Raw genomic sequence first — 22,025 nt, 5'->3', positions numbered from 1 at the left:
CACATCGGCCAACCCCAAGCAGGCTGGGGAGGTAGCACCATACCTCCAAAATGAACTCTCTTCTTGAACCGGGAGCTCTCAGCCATCGTTCCTAACCTGGGTATGACCATCTCACTCAGACCGGTCCCTTGCCTCTTCCTCCTCTGGGTCCATGTGGAGACTGGGTCCTCAAGGCTGGCCTCACTTACTATATTCTCTGTTAATCCAACAAGGAGTTAAAAAAAAAAAGTTGCAGTCTTCTACAGTCAGAATTTAAGGAGAAGAGAAGAAAAAAAGAATAGATCACAGGACTAAGAAAGACAACCCCAGAGACTTTAATCCACGAGGAGGTTCACGAATTTGACTTTTGAAGATGGAAAAATCAGGATCGGCTGAAAATTCGGTTCTTTGACACAAGTTGTAGCTGCAGACTGGAGCTGCAGCCTTCCACTTCCTCACTGTACCGGGGACTTTTTTTTTTTCCTCCTAGTGCCGGTTTCCATGGCAACGCATCAGTCACTAGTCTAAATAAGTACGGGTGAAGGACGCCTGAAAAACCAGTGCAATTACGCACGCCATTAGCAGGGAGAGGAAAATGATTCAACCACTATTAGCAGGGGCCAGAGGTGTCACTTGTAGGCAGTGACCGTCCTTGTCCTGAGTAATTGCTTTCTCATTTTGGAACAGGGCATCTTCTCCGCCTGGGCAGTTTCCCTGCTTTCTGTATAGTGGACAGCAAGGTAGTCCCATCACTTCAAGGAACTAATGCCAAAGGGGAGGCCCGGGGCTCAGGGACAGTGCACCCTTCCAGGTGATTGGGACTCCTGGTAGTGCATGGGAGGCAGACTAGGGCACATTCTTCAGACATGCTGCAACTTCTGCCTGAAGGATCTTGCTGGGCGAACACCAGATTGAAATTCAGAGGCAGAGCTGAGAGCTGGGGTTCAGGGTGTGGGGTGAGCTGACCACCTTCCGAGTGCTTCCCTATGGTGCCTCCCCTTTCTCTTCATCCCCAGCGATTGAAGTCAAATAAGAGGGCAGGGACTCTTCTTCTGTTTGCCATCTGTCATTTTTTTCTTTTAACTTAATTAATTAAACAAATCTTAAGCTGCTTATTTTTAGAGACAGAAGATCTTGCTATGTACCCCAGGCTGGCCTCACTAAGAAGCCTCTTGAGTGGTTGGATGTCAACTATGTGTCACCACACCTGGCTTCCCTCTTTAAAAAAAAAAAAAAAAAAGCTGTAGAGGAGCTTGGTGTATGGCCTTAGACAAGAGCCCTCTCCTTTCTGAGCTGCAGATGAGTTAGGAAAGAGTGGGAAAGGAATGTTCATCAAATGTCCTTCTGCCCCGGGGGGGAGGGGGGGGGAGGCTGAGTGGGTGGGGAGGGTCACGTCCCAGCCTCCAGCTGTGTGACCTTGGGCACACCTCCAGCTGTCTTGACTTGTTTGACGGGCATACATAAAATTATCCATAAGAGGGATACTGTAGGCATAAGATGTATAAAGCACGTGAAAGGGCACCAGAGATGCTGTAGGTCTCAGGGAAAGGCTAACTCTGGTATTATCTAGGTCTTCAATGCCTGTGCAGAGGTCTTAGAGCTGCTCCCTACCCTTGCCAGACTCAGATGGCCTGTGGGGACTTTGTAGAGTTGGTGTCAGAATTTACTTCTTGCTTATCTAGCATGCAGACCTAGATGCTCTATAAATGGCAAAGACAGAGAAAACCGAGCCCAAAGGAGTTAGGTGAATGTCCCAAAGTCACCCAGCCAGTTAAGGCTGGACTCAGGACTAGAACCCTGGTCTCCTGGTCTATTCCGGGGGATGCTGGGCACAGTGAGGCCATGCTGGTTGCTGTGGCTGTAAAAGGCAGTGGGTTCCCTCCTACTTGGGAGGCCTGGTTTATCTCCAGCTATACCTTAATCTTATCCCCTGCACTTTAATAGTGGGTGCAGGCCCCCTCCCACAGACGTTTTGCTTCTCTGTACCCCTTTCTTCCCCACCTTGCCCCTGGTGGTCTGACATGATCTATGGGCAAATTAGAGGGTCATAAAAATAGCCTGTGCCTGGCACGCGAGGGACCCAGGGGGCTGCTGCCGCCGCAGCTCACCGAGAATCCAGTGGGAGGCAGAAGCAGGAGAGACAGGAGTAAAAATAGCCAGGGTTTCCACGGAAGCTCTGCCTTCCCTCTCCAGGCCCGCCCCACACAGCGGGCACATGTGATCCTCGAAGTCTTTGGAGCATACATCTTAAAGCTCGTGTCCTTGGATACGCCCTTCCTCATCAAAGAGGTGAGGGGCTCAGGGGTGGACATGATAGTCTCTACCTTCCTCGATTATCTTTATGTCTGAGGAGTGAGGCTGGTCAGGAGTTCAGGAGTAGTGATTGAGGAGTATCAAAGATGACAGGCTGCTGCCTGGTCCCTGGCTGGTGTTCCTGGACAATTGTGTCTCAGCCACTCTCTCTAAGGACTCAGTTTCCCCATCTACCAGTAATGGGTCGGTAAGTATGAACACTGCTGCAGGGCCAGTGGACCAAGGGTATCAGTGCCAGGTCCACATGGCAGGAACCACAGCACACAAGGACTCTGCTACAGCCTTGATAACACCTAAAAACACCCACCTGTCCCAACAGGCTGCATAAACTATAGGGTACTGGGCAAAGTGCTACTGTCATTGCTAGTACAGGACTGTATTCCTTTATGTTTCCTTTATGTTGCTGTGGCCAAACACCCTGACCAAAAGCAAATTAGGGGAGAAAAGTATTTGCTCAGTTTATACTTCCAGGTCACAGGCCATCACCAAGGGAGGGGGGGGGGTCAAGGTGAGAACTCAAGCAAGCAATCACATCCACAGTCAAAGCAGAGAGATAGGTATGCAGCTTGACTTTTTCATTTGTACATAGTTCAGGACACCTTCCTAAGGAATGGAGCTACCCATAGTGGGCTAGGTTAATTAGTCAAGACAATCTCTCAGAGATGCCCAGAGACCAGCCTGATCTAGACAATTCCTCAAGTGATAGGTTGTGGCAAGTTGACAAAAACTAACTGGCTCAGGCTATTTATCACAAAGGTGGACATGTCCCAGGAGTGTCTATCTGACTGACTGTCTTTATTCTGTCTGTTTTTCCTTCACACTCAGATAGACACTTCTAGGAACAGCAAAGAGCTCGATGTTCATGGCCACATATATTTGAACTCCTGCTCTGGGGTTGGTTGTTTATGGGACCTGAGGGTAATTATTGGAGTTGTTGGCCCCCAGGACTCCTCCATCAGCAACAAAGTAGGGACGAGGAAAAGGCTACTCCCCAGAGTTTGGGAGGACAACCAGCTAGGGTGTGTGAAAGGCACAATGAGCTTGCTGAGCTGGGCAAGGCACACATATGCTGGGAACAGAACAGCTGAACTCCACCCATCCATCACGCCTACAATATAGGCGGACTCAGAGAGCTCCTGAGGAGGGTGGCTGGCAAAGGTATGAGCAGTTGGTGTCTCTAATCGCTCAGACACAGATAGGACAGCATGTGCCAAGAAGTGTGTGGATGGATGCTCCTTCTCCTTCTCCCTCTCCCTCCTTCTCCCTCTCCCTCTTCTTCTCCCTCTCTCTCCTCTCCCTCTCCATTTCCCTCCCTCCCCCTCTCTCAAACAAAGTGCATAAATAGATGCATACTCTTGCAAATGCCAAGATACACACACTCACATGAATGTATTTGTAGACACACCCATGTACACACACTCGGGCAATGTGCATACACACAGATTCTTACAAATGCAATGATATGCACCCCCACATGAACCTGTACACACACACACACACACACACACACATGCCCAGTCAGGAATGGATGAGAGGGTGTGATTTAGAACTTCTCTGGAGAAATGTCTTAGACTTATTGTTTTCCTCTCCCAGCACTGGGGGAAGGGGGACTGTCCTTACATATTTGCCAACCCAGCCAAGGCTTCAGCTCATCTGGGTCCCCCTGTTCCTCATCTGCACCCCTAGTCACCTGGGTCTCTTTCCATGGTGAAGATGCGCCCTAGCTCACCCGGTTCTTCCTTCCTTGTATCCTGCTAGCTCAGTTCACATTCTGTCTCTTGTGGAGTGCACGCACAGTGTGAAGGTGTGTGGTGTAGGGTTCCAACAGCTAGATGGCAGTGTGTACGCTGTGGCTTCTCTGGCTACCCAGCAGGGGATGACCCCTGGCTGGTATCCAGCATACAGGGGCCTCTTGGCCTGGTGGACAATAAAAGCCAGGCCACTTTGTGCCCAGCAGAACTCACCCTGACTAAGCAGTCAGTGCTGCCACTGCCTGCATTAGGAATGGATGCTTCCCTCAGGTCTGGAACCAGTTAAACAGCAAAGACGAGGACCCAGGAGGTAAGTGGCAAGCTTGTGTCCACATCATGAGGCAGAGGGGGATGTGAGAGATGATGAGATAAGAGAGAATTTCCCAAGTTTCAGAATCCAGAAGGCAAGTGCATATCAAGACGTCACTGCTGGACTGATAGGAGGCTCAGTCAATAAAGCCCCTGCGCTTGCACACGGATAGGAGTTTGATCCCTAGATAAAAAAGAGCCAGGCACGGTGGCTCATGCTGGGTCTGTGGAAACAGGGGGCTCCCTGGTGCTGGCTGGGCAAACAATCCATACTACTTGGAATGTTCCAGGCCAAATGAGAGACACTGTCTCAAGAAAGAAACAGAAACACGGACAGCACCAGAGGAACATTTGAGTATGAACTTGGCTTCTATGTGCATGTGCATACACCTACACACACACAACCCTAGACACACATGTACACACACATGCCTATATACCACACACATACAACCCTACACACACCTACACACACATACACACCTACACATCACATACACACTTACAAACTACATACACACACATACCTACACACATCCATACACCTATACACCTACATACACACATACACATATACAACACCTACACACCTACACACATACCCATACAACTACACACCTATACACACGCTTACACACCTACATATACATCCATACCCCTACACACCTACACACACATACATACACCTACACACACCTTAAAACACACAAACATACACACCTATATACCACACACACATACACACACACACTTCAATGCAGAAGTATAGAAACAGCTATAAGGCTATGCACCATCCTTCATACAAAGACGAAGCTAAGAGCCAAGTGTGATGGCTCATGCCTGTCATCCCAGCACTGTAAAAGCAGAGGCCAGAGTTCAAGAGTTCAAGACCAGCTTTGGTTACCTAGCACGTTCAAGGTTAACCCAGGTTACATGAGCCTCTTCTGGAATACAGTGATACCACATCTCTCCTAGTTCAGCAGAGCTCGCTCTGAGACTTAGTGTGGATGTGTTTCCTCATACATAGTTATGTGATTAGGCAACTGTAACAGGCAAAGATAAGTCAGGCAGCGAGTACTCGCTGGGGTGATTTCCTTCGCTGTGTTTCCGGAAGCTGCATGAGTAAATGTTGCCCTATGATATTCATAAATGCCACTGACACCCAGAGCCAGCAACCTTAACCTATCAGCAGTGGCTGTGTGTCACGCTTCCATGAGTCAGCTGGAAATACTTGGGGACTCCTAAATGCTGAGTGTGGCAGCCAGATTCACCGACTCACCTGGGAGATCAGGGTTGGAATCCACACAGATTCCGGGCTTGCCAGAGAGATAGCTCGGGGGGGGGGGGGGGGAATCAGCCTGTGTCACACAGAAACTGCAAAGCCCAGAGTGCCATTAAGTTCATTTTGGAACAACTATGACAGTGAGCATTGTCCACACCTGCCTCACACCACCAGAGGCCACTGTCTGAAGAAGACATTAAAGCAAGATAATTAACACACAGTTGTCCCCATATCTGCAGGGACCCAGGACTCCGAAATAAACAGATGGCATAGTATTGGCACAATCCTACTGCCTCAGTCTCCCGAGTGCTAGGACTACAGGTGTGTACTACTGAGCCCAGTTAAAAGAATATTCTTCACTCTTGATTGGCTGAGTCCATCAATGTGGAATTTGGGGTTCTAGGGTGGTGGTGGCTGGAGATGTGGCAAGTGGTCATGACAACAGCAGGGTTGGACCTATTTCTCCCCCTCAGTCCTTGTGGTTCACCAGTGCACAAGGGAGGACACACCAAATGTAGGGAGTAAGGAGGGTGCTGGAGAGAACAGTGGTCCTTGAGCCTCAGAAACTGTCCTTCCTCACAAACACCCAGAACAGCAAGGATGACCCTTCTCCTCACAGGACAGTCCTTGGTTCAGTGACAATTCTTGAGTGGCCATACTTGCCTGTGGTGTGTGACATCACTCACAGGTGACAGTACCTGGAACTGTGAGTTAAAATCACTTAAGTTGTTTGTGCCCAACAGCCAGAGAAGTAACACACTCTTCAGGAGTTCCCACCCTTAGCCACCACTGTGCCTTTGTAGGTGAGAAGCCACCTCTCCCTGCTCTGCCTCCCATGTTGGGAACAGGCAAGGCCAGTGACCATGTGCAAATATGTTAGCGGCCCAGGCTGCCACTGAGGACAGGTGGCCTCCCAAGGTCCTGTGCTAGGTAGGTAGTAACACAAACTCCGCCTTCCTGGAGTCTGGGGGCTGAGTGCTATTCTAGGTCCCATGTGCACGCATTATGCATGCACTGAAGAACACCACTGTGCATTAAGGCCAAGGAAGTAGAGGGGCTTTGTGACTGTTGCAGGCTGGAATTTCCCATGCATATTCATGGCTCAGCAGAAGTCTTTCTCCTGTTTACTGCCCCCATGCTACAAATGCTTTAAATGAAGGATAATGAACCAAGCAGCCTATGCCAGGGCAGGGCAGGGCAGGGCAGGGGCAGGCAGGTGTTCAGGCCTGCATCTCCCTTACCCTGTTTTATGATCTCCATGGAGACAGAGCAGAGCTTTGGGAAACAACAGGCTTTAGCGGAGCCCAGCCAATGCCCAGTTCTCGAATCTGTTTATGGAAAACAGGATAGGGTCCTGTCTCTCCATCAGAAGCAGGACCCTTACAGGAGCTTCATTTGGGTTGAGTGGGACAAATCATGCTCTGATCTGTTACAGATCACAGGATAGTAAATGCCACTGCCAATCAGCAGGAAACTGAGAAGCATCTTCAGCCAATGGCAGGACCCCAACCACCCCAGACAAGAGCCCAGCAATACTCCGGACAGAACTCATGCCTAACCAGGAAAGTGAGTGGTGACGACCCCAGAAGAACAACACACTGCCCATCCAGCCATGGCATGGCCTCTCAGGACAGAAGCACTAGGATGGGGTCCTGCTCTGCATTTGCAAAACACCAGTCCTTGGTCCTTCTCACTACACACACTGGCTACATGTGTTGCTCCTGAAGGAGCACCTGTCTCCAGAGACAAGGGACAAGGGGCTCTGGGTAGAGGAGGTTGGTAAGAAGCCCTGCACTCTCTGGGTGGGATGAGAATCCCTAATTACACCCATTGGGTCACAGGCAACAAAAGGTGAGCCTTAAATGTATCATTTGGAAAAAGGAGCCAGGCATAAAGGCTGCACAGTGATGGACTCACTGTGACCCCTGCAAGACACACACAGCCTTGGAGACAGGAAGCAGATGAGTGACAACCAGACGGCTGGGCAGAGGATGGACAGATGGCATGGATCTCCTTCTGATAATGCCAAGAGGTTGTGAAACTAAGCAGTAGTGAAGACAGTGACTGGGTGTGCAGGGTGCCACTCCCCTGTGCATGTCAGCAGGCTAATCCTGCTGCTATTAGAACTATATCTCAGAACAGCAAAGCGGCTCTGAGCCTGCTGCTCCTGTGTGGCCACAGGCCCCAGCTGATCAGTGTTCTCCACATTTTGGTCTCCTTGTCCCAACAGGTGCCCACCCAAGATAGACCTGAACAGCTGATGTCCACAGAGGCTCCTGGGAGGAATAGGTTCATGCTAGCTTTCATTTGATAACGCAAAGGATCCCTGGATTGGGGTAGAATGGGCCCCCAAAGCGCTATACACACAATGGGACAGTATGAATCCGTTCAGCAAACACTCCCCCCCCCTCGCCAAGGCCTCTGCTGTCATGCCTTTTTGTCCCTATGCATGTGCCTTTTCAGTGATGTTCCCTGACATGGTGACCTCTGTCCCCACAGACATAACACGAATGGGTCTCATGTAGCCCTTGTCCCCATAAGGCTGTCTGTCCCCTTGCCAGCCTTTGGACTCACTGTTCTTACTGCCTGGATACTTAATCCCCGTATCCACCTGGATCCTTTCACTCCCTTTGGGTCTTTGCCTGTGCCATGTATAGGCCCTCCCCTCCCCAGAAGCAGCTTCATGCTCCCAGCATTGACCTGTGCCCCTAGGTGTCATCTGGCTCCCTATTGTGTTTCTAGGTACACTGTCTGGCAGTTTTTGCTGAATGAGTGACTCCAGAGCTGTCTGCATGTCAGACACCACCAAAAGAGAGATGACTAAGCTAGGAGGAGGGCAAGAGGGGGTAGACAGATACACAGAGAAGTTCATCACAACTGAGTGGGTTCATCTGTGATGGGAGATGTGAGGCTCTCCAGTTCTGGGAACAGGGAGCATAGGAGCTTTGCTGGAAGCCTGAGATGCAGGCTAACATAGTGGGGTCTTGTAGGATGAGTAGGAGTTTAGCATGTGGAGAAGAAAGGCCCAAAGATGGAATTGTCACAACAGTGGCAATACATACTAATAATTAGTGTGAGGTGTTTCGTCCCTTTCTACCATCATCAATACAGTTTTATTGGTATAGAAAGCCCCATTCCCTGGTGTGTCCTCTGCTCAGAGGAAGCAGCTGTGAGTGCATACGGCTACAAAGGCTGAAGCAGCCATGCTCTCTGCCCTGTAAGGATGAGGTCTGGTCTGGGCAGCTCTAGCCTAGGAGACAGTAGAAGCTGGACAGGTGAAGTGGGGCTGAGCCCATCTAAGAGTGTTGGAACAGAAGGGCATGGAGCATGTGGGAGAGAGGTAAGGAGAAAGAACTGGGTAGGTGTAGGACTCAGCTGCCACAAAGGTAAGTGTGTCTGTCTGTGTGTGTGTGTGTGTGTGTGTGTGTGTGTGTGTGTGTGTGCATGCACGTGTTCAGAGAAACCTTGAAGTGGAGTGAGTCCTTGGGAGAGGGTGGCTCCCCCAAACCTCCAGCCCTGGAGGTAACTCAGTGCCTTTGCTGGACCCAGCACAGTAGGCTGCATCACAGGCTGGGGACCTCATGGTAGGGCTCAGTTCAGGAGCAGGCAGAAAGAAGAGGGAGATATGCTAGTAAAAGTTGGATTAGCTGGTTGGGGTAGGGGTGGAGGTCAGGTGGATGGAACATGGGAATGGGGGGATGGGAGGGTAGGACACTGAGATCAAGGGGTGGAGTCTTTGCTGCTGTGTCTGCCACATGAGAAGGGGCAGCCTTGGAATCTGATACTTCCAAGCAGTTGTCAGAAACCCCAAATCCTTACGTTACAAGAGAAGCCAGAGTATGTGGGTGGAGGGGAGCACCTGCCCAGGGAACAGGAGGGGCAGTCTGGAGCTACTTGCCCAGCCCAGCATGGGGTGAGACACAGATGGGCTTCACCCACATGGCACAGAGCAGGCCTTCTACTATGTCCTTGCTGAGGTGGGTGGACTGGGAATGACACAGGCATGGTCCTCCTCTGGCTGTCACCTCCCTCCTGCCCACAGAGGATGCTCTACCCAGGACTTAGGGGAATGATGGCCTATAGTTGGGGCCCTGGAGATGTGCAGAGGCCCTCCCTAGGCCCAAGGGGAAGGAAGAACTCAATAAGAATGGAGATGTGGCTGTGCACTGGTGGCGGGTGTATTTTGAGCATCACAGAGAATGAGGTAGGGGGTTGGGCAGTCTGTGTTGCCCTGGAGATGGCTGCAGGCCATGGCACATCTGTGCTCAGCTAGAGGCTGGGGAGATGGCTCAGTCAGTAATGTGCTTGACCTCTAAGCATAAGAACCCAAGTTTGATACTCAGAACCCACATTAAAATGCCAGGTGTGGTGGCATGTGCTTATTGTCCAGGGTTGTGCTGGAGCAGAGACAAGAGAATCCGAGGCTTACAAGTCAGCCAAGCCTAACAGGTGAGCCCCAGGCCTGGGAGACACCTTGGTGGATGACATTCCTGAAGATGGAACCCAAGGTTGAACGCTGATCTCCACGGGTTCATGTGTACACATATCTGATCCAGATCATGGTCACGAGTGTGAGCAGCAATGCACATGGTGGCTGTGGAGGCGGGAAGCCCATGAGATGACTAGGCTCTCAGTGCTCTGGATCAGTGACAGGATGCACAGTCACTGCATGAGCCTCTGGGTGACAGCACTGCCAGACAGAAGGCAAAGACGCATCCTATGGTCACAAGAGAGGTTCAAAGCCCCATCTGGGCCATAGGAAGGGATATAGCAGGGCCAAATTGATACATAAATGACTGGCTGTGTGAGGACCCTGGGCAAGGAGGGCAGAGTGCTACCGTGGTGCCTCCTCCAGGAAGGGCAGCATGCAGTTCCACACAGAAGCTTCAGAGTTAGTGTCTGCTCTAATTCATGGGTCAGTCAAAACCAGAAACTCCTACAGTTTCAGCATAGCCATGGAGCTGCAGGGAATGGCTGCTTCTGGACTCCAGTCTTCTGCAGGGGTGGTGCACCTGTCCCTCCAGGAGGCAAGACTCCAGCCACACCCTCGACAGAGGGAGAAGCTGGGTGATAACAAAAGTGCACGATGCTGTTTCAAGGCTTCCGGCCATGTCCGGGGTCATGCAGATGTTGGGGGCTGGAAGTCTGTTCCTTGCTCATCACCCTAAAGGGCCCCTAAGATTCTACAGTGAGGACAAGAGTGCTAAAGGCCTGAGAGGAGCATGCCAAAGGTCACTGAAGTCCCTCAGACTAACATAAAGGTACTGTGTGACCTGGCAGACCACAAGGGTGGTGCAGTAGGACTCAGCCACCCAGTCCTGAGCATCAGGGAGCTGAGCATTTCCAGGCTAGAGGAAGTTGGTGACAGACACAACCTCAGTGTGTGAAGGACACCAGAAAAACAAGGATTTGCCAAATGTCCCAAGCACAGCCATGCTTTGTCACTTCAGAGCAGCTCTCATTCAGGGAAGGGACCCTGGGCTCAGGTAGCAAACCTGCACTAGGTGGGAAACAGTAAGAGGGATAGAGTGGCAGCTCAACCCTCTGCTGGTGGAGATTCTGGGAAATCACATGGTGGCAGGACTTGTGTCTGACTCTCCCTGTTTTCTGCATCTAGAACGGTGCCTGGCATACTGTTGGTACTCAATACATGCTGAGTGAAGGGTACAGCACAGGCACCTCTGAATCACAGCCCACACTCCTGTAAATAACACTAAATACCTTGCACCAGGTTCCCATGATGACCCAAAGAAAGGTCCCAGGGACTCATGCAGTAGCTGCTCACTGAACCCCAGCTCATTCTCCCTCATTCTGCAGTGCCACAGTGGACTTTAACTTCATGAAAGGATTTCCCACTTTGCCTCAAGTCCCTGCCACCTAGTGCTCCTTTCTATGTCTCCTTCATTCTGCTGTAAACAAAAGTGCGACCGCCCCATCCCCTATGGCAATGGCGTCAGAGGAGCAGGGATGGAAGCATCCCTCTCCTCCTCCTCGCCCCCACCCTCAGTTGTTAGGCTCCAGTGAGCAGCATCAGCCCTGGTTTATTTTTAATCACACGATTACCCTGGGTCTTTGTCACTGAAACAGTTTAATTGGGAGCTGCATCCTCCTACGGCAGGGTGGTGGGGGCAAACTGCAGCCAGCATACCCAGCGGCAGAGTGCCAAGGAACAGGGCCTTGGGCTGGACCCTTCCAGATTGAGCTCTGGCATCTAAAGCCAGCCTGGTCTCCAGAGAAAGATGGGGAATGCTATGGCACCCGGGAAAGCTGCCCCTTAAGGAGCTTTAGATGTAGTCAAGTTCATCCACTCCTGTGGATCACGGAGACAGATGGCAACTGAGACCATTTTGAGGGACATGAAAGGGAAGGAATGAAAGTTACCATTATCTATCCACTCATACATCTATCCACCCATCCATGGATCATAGATCTATGTACCCATGCAAAACATCTACCCATCTATCTATGCACTCCTCCATCCATCCACCCATCTGCCCATTTACCATCCATCCATCCATCCATCCATCCATCCATCCATCCATCCATCCAAACATCTACCCAGATGCCCATCCATCTATCTAGCCATCTACTATGCATCCATCTACTTGTCACTGCATCTACCCACCCACCCTCCATCCATCCATCTACCCATCCATCCATCCAATCCACCCATCCACAAACCCACTTACCCACTTTGCCATCACTCTGCCCATCTTTCATCAATCCACTCATTCATCCACACATCCATCTTGTAACCATATACTATCCATCCATCCACCCATCTATTCATATTCTATAGACTTATCCATCCATTCACTCACCTACTCATGCATCTATCCATTCACACATCCAGTCCACCCACCCAGCCATGCATGAATACATCCACCCATTCATTCATCCAGCCAGCCAGCCACATATCCACTCATATGTCTATACACCATCCATGCACCCATCCTTTCATCAATTCATTCATCCATCTACCTATCCATTTATGCATGCATCCATTCATCTGTCTACACATCTATCCATCTACTCATCACCCACTTCCTCGCTCATCCACCCATCTACCCACTCACACATCTATCCATTCATTTATTCTCTAGTCCATTCCTTCATCTATCTATCCATCCATTTGTTGCACCTTGCTACTAAGGTTGTAGTCTACCATGTCTGGACAGCTTTTCTAAGTTGGCACAAAATCAAGGACTCCTTTTTCTTAGCAGGGCTTCCTCTTCTCTGCCTGGTCTGGGGAGTCTAACTCCCAGTCTTCAACTTGAAAAATGTCATGTAATCCTTGGTGAAATTACAGGTCTAAGTTCCTAGAATGCTTCTCCATGCAAATGAGATATCCCCAAAACCTTAAACCTCAGCCAGTAAAACTTCACCCTAAAAAGAGCCCCTTTCCAAGGTTCATATATATATATATATATATATATATATATATATATATCCCTTGATTCACCCTGAATAAAGTGTATGTGAATACCGTCTGAGAGAGCTGTTTATTGAATGTCACCTAAAAGAGCTGTAACACTGAAATCGTTGGAGAAGAGTTCCCCCACCACCCACTACCTGTTATGGACTTTACTTCATCCTTTCCCTCCAGGCACGTATCCACACCCCAAGGGAAGAAGTAGACCACAGAAGTTGGCTCTACTTCATCCTTCCCCACATGGTGGGTGTGCAGCAGCACCTCCACTCCACTCCAAGGGAAGAAACAAAAAAATAAAAAATAAAAAAATGGAACCACATCCATTCATTTATTTATTCTTTAATCCATCCATCCATCCATCCATCCATCCATCCATCCATCCATCCTAGATATTCCTCCATAGTGCACTGTAAGCCTCTCTCCACCATTAGGCTCATTCAAGTTCTGTTACCTACTTCATCTGTCCCATCCCATTCACCCACCCATCTTCTCAGTCCATGTGTCCATCTATGTATCCATCTAGGCCATTTCTCTCATCCATCCATCCATCCATCCATCCATTCACCTATCCCATTCATTCCACACACTCATCCATCTATCCACTTGTTCCATTTATCTATCTATCCATCCCATCCATCCACACACCCATCTATCCCTCTGTTCCTAGTTACACATCCATCCTCTCTTTCATCCCTCCATCTATCTCATTCATCTATCCATTTAATTATTTATCTAATCCATCTATTCATCTCTTTCCACGTATCCACACATCTACCCACCAACTCTTCATTGTACATCCATCTGTTTAACATTAAGCCCCTCCCTTTCCAGGAGATGCCTCCCCACTGTTACCATTTGTCCAGATGCTTTCTAAATCCCCCTGCAATGTTGTTTGTTGGCTTGTCCCTTGCCAGATTTCTAATGTTTTCTCTGTCTCACCCATCATTGTGACCTCAGCACTCTTGGGAGGTCAGAGACTAAGAGAACCGTGTGTGTGTGTGTGTGTGTGTGTGTGTGTGTGTGTGTGTGTGTGTTTGTGTGTGTTAGGCCCTACTGCCTGTGAATTCTCAGTAAGTGGCCATCATAAGAGCCACTTGGTTGTCCTGAGGAGACACACTGACAAAGATAGAACAAGGAGCAGAAAGCAAAGAGGCTCCATCTTGAGGATTCCTCCCTTGGCTTCAGGATGTGTGTGGACTTTGAGGGTAGGTACCGCAAAAGTTCAGGAGGACTGTGTTAGTGCACATTGTCCTGGGTTCCTCCTTGCCCTGCTGCACCTTGCTGAGTCTCTACTTTCTTGTCTGTAGTGTGTGAGCATGGCAACTACCTCAATAGGAAATTGTGCTAGCAGTGGCCATCTGTCCACCGGGCAGCTACAGGTTCTTACAGCCTTCCACTGGAGGCTGCTGCCTGCCCCTGTACCACATCCTTTTGGTAGCCAGGAAACCAGATAGTCTGCAGTACTCTGTGTAGCACACAACTCGTTCCCTTCCCCTGGAGAGCTCCAATGCACTCTTCAGAACTGAGGCAGTCAAACTCCAGGCTCTGTCCTCCCCTCCCTCTTCCCCTCCCTCCCTCCCTGTGCTTTTCACCATCTAGTCTTAAAGTCTGAAGATGAAAAGCAGAAAGTAAAAAAAGCTGAGCATTCTCCCCTCTGCTTCCTGATCTGAGATGTGAACACTGAGGTGTGAACAAGCAGCCTCATGCTCCCACTGTCACGGAGCTGTGCACGGCCACCATGCCTTCCCTGTCTCAGTGGTCTATATACTTTCAAACATGAGCTGGAATAACTCTCCCTTCCTTGAGTCACTCCTTGGCAGGTCAAGTATTTGTTCATAGTGACAAGGAAAGTATCCATTACATGGGCACAAGGGTGCAGTGTGTCATCCCTTGTCCTTCAGGTATCATCACAGATCCTGGCCCACCCTGCCTAGTTACCCTACTCCCTGTCACCACGCCATGCTAGCTCAGGAATGCATCTCTACAGCATCTTCCTTTTATCTGGACTGAGCTGTAGCAATAGCCCCAGTTGCTCTCTCTGAACCCAGGGAACCTTGCCAAGCCCCAGTCCACATGCCTGCACGGTCCTCTGCCTATTGAAAGCTGCTCAACTATAGCCTAGACCCTCATCCCACACCCACCCTTTCCTTATGCCTGTGTTGCTTCAGCAGGACCACAGAGGAAGAAGGGTCAAGAGCAAACTAAACCCAGGGTTACCCTGTCATGAATGAACAGAATCTTCAGTCTGAGGTCTCAAGGCTCTCTTGCTGTCCCCCAAACCCATGTGTAGACAAGGAGGCAAACTGGGCAGGGCTTGTCCATAAACACAGTGGGAACCCATCATACACATGCAAGAGTGCGGCGCCCCGAGTCCCCATGTAGAAACACAGGACGCAGTCTGACTCCTGTGAACCCTCCCTCCTGTGCTCTGCTCTGGAAGCCTGGGGCTCTGACATGGTGCTTCCATTTTGCAGGGCCCTCATGGGGTTACATGAGGGTCTGCTGAGGGATGCCTTCATGGTTCTTGCCTCCGTTAGTATATTCATGTGTAGTACCATCTTCATCCTCAGACGCTTCCCACGGGATCACGTGTGAGAAAAGGTCTCTCAACAGGCATGAGGAAGTGAAGTATCATGATGTGAGGTCACTTAGGATTAAGCAGGTTGACTAACGACAATAGCAAGTGTCCTCCTAGGAGGGCAAGAGGGGCTCATACACAGAAAGTAATGTCAGATGAGCATCAAAGCTGGAGGCAGGGGAATGCAGCCACTTGGACCTTCCAGGAGCTAAGAGGCAGAAAGAACCACTCAAGGGGGTGTGGGCTTTTCACAGCTCTGGCCCTCAGGATATGGGGTCAAAATCTATGCCATCGGGGCCCTTCCCCTTATCCACAGTCATTTGCTTCACCAGTCCCTGGAGACTACTGTGTCATCCAAGGATTAGAGAACAGATCAGTGACAGAAGGCACTTGAAAACTCAGGGCTCACCCTATCCATGAGCCCACACTTCTGGCTACCACACTGTCCAGGAAAGATGCCTACACCAGTTGGGGGGCCTCTCCACAGTCCACCCTCCTGTATCCCTTGCCCTGTACTCCCAAGGGTGCCTCCTTCTCTGGCCAATCCTTTCTCTTCCACAGCATCAGAGACCCAGCCTTAACCTTGCCACCTTTCATCCTCCTGTTCTCCCTACTCTGAGCTGAGCACTCACCTCCTTCACTACATGGGCTCCTGGTTGCATCTTCCAGGCTCTAGAGCAGGGTCCCTACCCACAGCTGACCACAGCTGGACCTGCCCTGAGTCTGGCTTTCTCCATGCAGAAGCTCAACTATTCTATAGCCATATCATGAAACCCTAGCAAGTAACACATTTGCATGCTATTTTAAATCACCTTCCCAAGAGCCTTTTACAGAATTCTAATGTCCACAGATCCATGTCCTTCATCTGTTTTACAGCTGAGCAGAGGAAGGCTAGGGGATGAGCTCAAGGTCACACACAGCCCAAGGTCAGCAGTAGAGGGGGCTTTGACCTTGGAACCCCCTGCTTTGCTCTCCTGAAGAGTCTGTAACAGCCCCTGACTTAGAGCTCTGAATTCACAATGACGAAAACCAGTTTGAATTTATAAAATTCCACTTCAGATACCAGACCAGTGACACACGGTGACATGTGAGATGGTTCAGCACCGTCCAGCTGCAATTTTCCTCTGTCTATAGTTTCCTGGCTGCAGGAGGCTCCTTGGTGTGAAGTGATCCTTTTCTTTGCTTTGTCTGGTACCTGACTTTCGCTGAGGGTCAACAGAGTGCAGCCAGTCCCCTCTCCATGCTCCTGGGCAGTAGGTCACAGTAAGAGAAGAGATGGCTGCAGGATGCTTTCAGGTTGGCTTATCCTCCTAACTAGCTGCCCACACAGCTGATTCCCTGTGAATAACTCCAAGAAATACAACAACAATCATGTCAACTCAGAGAACACTAGGTTCCATGGAAGACATCTTCAAAGCCTGGGAGTTGTGGCCATAGGCTCAGGCTAAGCCACAAGGACATGTGCCAAATCCTTTCCAGGGCTTTCTTGAATTAGAACAGCTGGTAACAAGCAGCCATTTCCCAAGAGTTGGAGCATAAGCCCAGAGCCCAGAAGGAACCCACCCTGTGCCCATCCATGCATGGCTCTCCATGGGGCGCCTCTTCCCAGAAGGTTGCCATAATTGCATTTGCTCTGCCAACCTCTCATTCTTCCCGACACCCTGCCAGCCTGAGGTGGACCTTAGACACGCAGCCCCAAAGCACTATGCCTGGAGAAGTAGATGCCAATAGCCATTGGAGGTGGATGTAGAATGGGAGGGAGATGAGGCAGGACCATTATGAGGATCCTGAGTAGAAGTAGCTTGGTGTCACCTTACCCAGCCACTCCATCTCTTGGTTAGAAAAAGAGAGTTTGTCTGAGGTTTACACAAAGGAGAAAGACCCTAGCTCTTGGTGCCCAACTTCTAGCTTTGAGATGCTCTTTTGGTCCCCAGAACTTCAAGTTGCTCCCAGGATCCCCATCAGCAGACCCAGCCACATTTAGAGGAGGGACAGAATAGCTGTATATAGTATGTTCATACCACATACATTCCCCCATGAGATGCTACAATGGTAAGGCCACAAGCACAGCAAGTTCCCAGGGGTGAGAGTCTCTGAACCTGGGGTCTGAGCTAGTCAGCTGTCAACTTGACACAACTTGAATCATCTGAGAAAGAAATCTCCATCGAGGAGACTGGAACAGATTAACCTTAGGCATATCTATGGGGGATTGTCTTGACTGTTAATTAACACAGCCCATTGTGGATGGCATCATTCCTTAGGAGGAGCCTTCAGAACTGTCTAAGAGTATAGAAGGTTAGCTCAGAGAACCAAGAAAGCAAGGTTTTATTTTCTCTGCTTTTGACTGTGGACATGATGCAACAGGCTACTTGAGTTCCTGCCTGACTTATCCACAATCATGACCTGTAAGTAAAAACACCCTTTCCTCCCCAATGTTGGTTTTTTAAAAGATTTATTTTATGTATATGAGTACACTGTAGCTGTCTTCAGACACACCAGAAAAGTGCATCAGATCTCCATTACAGATGGTTGTGAGCCACCATGTGTTTGCTGGGAATTGAACTCAGGACCTCTGGAATAGGAGTCAGTGCTCTTAACCACTGAGCCATCTCTCCAGCCCCCCAATGTTGTTAATAATAATTATGATAATTAATTATGACCACAGAAGTGAAGCTAAAACAATGTCCCTTTGGCTAGAGTGGGTAGGTCAAGAGCAGGCAGCCATGTGAATGCCAAGGTGTTGCTCCTTTCCACAGCCAGTGTAGATGCCTCACGGTCTCTGATGCTCCATTAGAAACTGCTGGTGGAACCAGGGAGAGACGCATACCATAGGATCAAAGAGAAAATTGTAAGTGTCTACGTGCCTAGTTTTCTCATTGTGCTGCCTAGAGGCTGTCCTGGAATGAAATGAGGAGGTGGCAGACGTGCTGGGCATAACCTTGGAGTAACTCCTTGTTGTCTGATGATAAAAGTCTGAAGGCCTGAGTACAACTGCAGAACCAGGTAACGGTAGAGGAGAGAATATATTTCCACAAAGTTGCCCTTTGACTGTCACAGTGTACATCTATACTACTCCTACTACTATTACTACTACTAATACTACTACTACTAATAAACACAACAATAATAAAATGTACAAATCAGAAAAGATAAAGAACAAAGAGACCAGCTGGTGAGATGGGGCAGTGTGTAACAATGCTTGCCACCAAGCTGGACACCCTGTGTACAATACCGGGACCCATGCGGTGGAACCAACTCCTACAAGCTGTCCTCGGCCCCTGACTTGCAAATACACAAAATAATTAAATTTAAAAAAATTAAGACAGAACATACTACAAGCAACTCTGTTTGGATAAATTCAATCATTGCAGCTGTACAGATTGAATATTTGAAAGTGACAGACCTTTAAAACTTCCCACTGAAGAAATAGATAGCACAAAGTGTCTTATCCCCACCCCGTCGGTACTGAAGGTGTAGTTTAAGAACCCTCTAAAAAAGCTTCTTCAGCTGCATGTTTATTAGTGGGTTCTGCCATACATCCTTTGCCTTTTCAGCCTTGATGGACTGGGTTCTCCGAACTGTGAGCAAACTAAACCCTTCTTCCTTTATATTACACCTTGCCAGACATTTGGTCACAGCAATGAGAAGAGTAACAACTCGTGGCAGAACTTGATACCCAAGCAGACAAAGGCATGAGAAAAGCAAAGACCATGAGAGGCTAAGGAAGAAGGTTTGCATTTCTGAAGCTAGCCTGGGCTACATGGCAAGAGCCTGTCTTAAAAACAGATAAGAAAAAAAAAGTTATCATTTTTTATGAAACTAAATACAAAGACTCTCACCAAAATCCTAGGAAGTGAAACTCAGCAGTATAGGAAGGGGGTAATGTGTCACCATCAGGTCCAGTTTATCCAGGAGTGCAATTTGCTTCTGAGCAGTTCTGTCAATAACAGCTCAGGGGCTTTGCATACCAACCGATCTATTTACATTAAAATTTACTAACCTAAAGGTGCACAGAGCACCTCTGACTTCTGGCATCTGCCTTCGAAGTCACACAACACACCATACTACAGGGTTGGCTGTTGTCTCTGCAGCCACAGACCCACTGCGAACTGCATTCACCACCACTGCTCAGCAGTGCAGAAGTTCACACATATCCCATGTCACTGGCACAGGACTTACAGTTCAGCATACCGTGTCGACTGAGTGCCTATTGTGTCGACTGAGTGCTTATTGCTTCCATGTCATCGGTAAAATAAAATTTAAAAATATCATTAACTGAGACCTGTCTAGCCTGAAAGTCCAGTGGATATAAACTACTTTATAAACAAATGAAGAAAAGTGAGATGCTACCCAGGGCTGCAGACCACATGCTTGAGGGACTTCCTGGCACCACAGTGGTGCATCTGGTCACGGGCCTTCTGATGTGGTCATGTAGAGCCAGGACCTGGGTTTCCTCATCCCACAAGTAGGTTCTACGAAGCCAGTGGAACACCCGCTCAGCAGGCAGAGCATGGGTTTTGAATCATCCTGCCAGTGGTGACCTGAATACAGGGACCAATGATATCAGTGGAGGTAAGATCCAGGTGCCCAGCCAATAGGACCCCAAAGACATATCCTGTTGTCCACACAGCCAATGGGACCCCCAAGACACATCCTGTTGCCCACACAAGTCAGTTTCTGGGGCTGGCAGGACCAATGTGTACCATGAGAATGAACACATCCATGGATGAGGAGAGACACTGACTATGGGGACATCTTAGGTCTCCAAGACTCACTACTAATCCCAGAGTGATAATAACTAGAAGGATGGGCTACTAACAAGATAATACAATAATAATAAAAAAAAACATTGATATCAGCAGTGACATATCTGAAGTGCAGTCAGCCCTGGGCACTCTCAGGTTCTGCATCCACTGATCCAGCCAGTTACATATAGAAAATATTGAACAAAATGCTGTGGACAAATAAACTGAACAAAGAGATTTCTTTCCTTATAATTTTTCCCGGAGTGACATGATGAAGGGCTGGGTTAAAGTGCATGGTGTTCAAGCCTGTGGACTCAAAACCATATCCCCATCGTCCATATAAAAAGCCAGACATGGTGGCACACACCTATAATCCCAGCCCTAGGAAGAAGACACGGCTGGATCTTGGGGGCTTGCTGGCCGGCTAGTGTAGTGGAATCTGTGATTCCGGGCTCAGTGAGAGACCCTGTCTTAAAGCATGAGGTGGGGAGGGATTAAGAAAGATACATTGACCTCTGGCCTCTCTATGTACACAGGTGTGCATCCCACACCCCCTACTTTCACACCAATACAACACAATGTCAAGTATTACAAGCTATGAAGAGCTGACTCACAATGTATGGGAAGTCTGGGTAATACACACACAAGCAGTAGGCCATTTCCCATAGGAGACTTGGGCATCTGGAATTTGGTTCTCTGGGGTCCTGGAGCTTATCCCATGAGAATGCCCTGCCCATGCCATGTTTGTAAACACCAAGTTCAGTGGCATGCACAAACAAAGCTCAACCACCCCTATCCATAACCATTACCATCACACCAGTGGGGAGTGCGGGGGGTGCTGGTGACCTCTTCTGCCTGCTCAGTTGATGCTAACAAGTCAACCTGATGGTTCTGGGGGAGGGAGAAATGAGGCACTGAGAGGACTTGTGTCCTTGTGAGAGGTCACACACTGGTTGAGGTTGAAGATGGGTTTGAATTTGGGTAAAGGAGTCCAGCTCCCCATGCAGGTTGGCGGGCCCTCAGTACTGCTGGGCCCCAGCCAGGTTGCTCCAGGGAGGATGCTGGCTGGAAGGGCTTTGTAGACATACACCATATTGCAGAAACATCCAGAAGAGATGAAAGCCCTCTCAGCATCTCTGACACACCCTGAAACAAGTCAGAGTCTTTCATGGTGTTCCCCCAGCCCAGTCTATGTCTACATAGGCAGCAGCATAATCACAGGTCTGAGTGCAGCCAACAAGGCTAGAATCTTCTCCCTAAATGTCTTTCCACTGGGCTTCTTAGCCTAGACTGGTCCCTGATGCGCCTCAGAAGTCAGGCTGGCCACCATCTCTTCTTGGTTTCTGCACCCAGAGCCTGCCATCTAGTGGCGAGAAGGGGGACATGCATCAGGGAGCTGGCTCCCAAGTAGGATCCCTTAAGGACAGGGATTAAAGTTTGGCAACCTCCTAAGGAGGGAGGAAGTGTCTGTGTAACCTTGGGAAGTCACACCTTCTCTGAGCTTTACCGCCATTGTTGGGCACATAAAGATGAATTCTGGCTATCAGGGTTAAGGATTATTATTATATTTACAGGAAGGGCAGTGAGGCCTCTGTTCCACTCAAATCTCACCTCCAGCCAAATGGGCCAATGGCCT

At 49.2% G+C, this 22,025-nt stretch overlaps 1 protein-coding gene across 24 annotated transcripts in view; it reads right to left on the bottom strand.

The window, feature by feature from the left end:
- Positions 1–22,025, bottom strand: part of Shank2 (SH3 and multiple ankyrin repeat domains 2) — a 447,967-nt gene that overhangs the window by 186,907 nt on the left and 239,035 nt on the right. The window contains exon 1 of one of the 24 annotated variants that reach the window (XM_006508535.4): positions 44–446. The exons of the other annotated variants lie outside the window; for them this stretch is intronic. Within the exon in view, the coding sequence (XP_006508598.1) occupies positions 44–110 (67 nt within the window). The 5' untranslated portion in view covers positions 111–446. Of the gene's footprint in view, positions 1–43; positions 447–22,025 lie in introns of those variants that run through there. 24 annotated transcript variants of the gene reach the window in all.

The sequence above is a fragment of the Mus musculus genome, chromosome 7 (genome assembly GCF_000001635.26).
Source record: "Mus musculus strain C57BL/6J chromosome 7, GRCm38.p6 C57BL/6J".
Lineage (NCBI taxonomy): Eukaryota > Metazoa > Chordata > Mammalia > Rodentia > Muridae > Mus > Mus musculus.
Note: the sequence above shows the minus strand (reverse complement) of the source record. Positions and strands in the feature narration are given on the sequence as shown.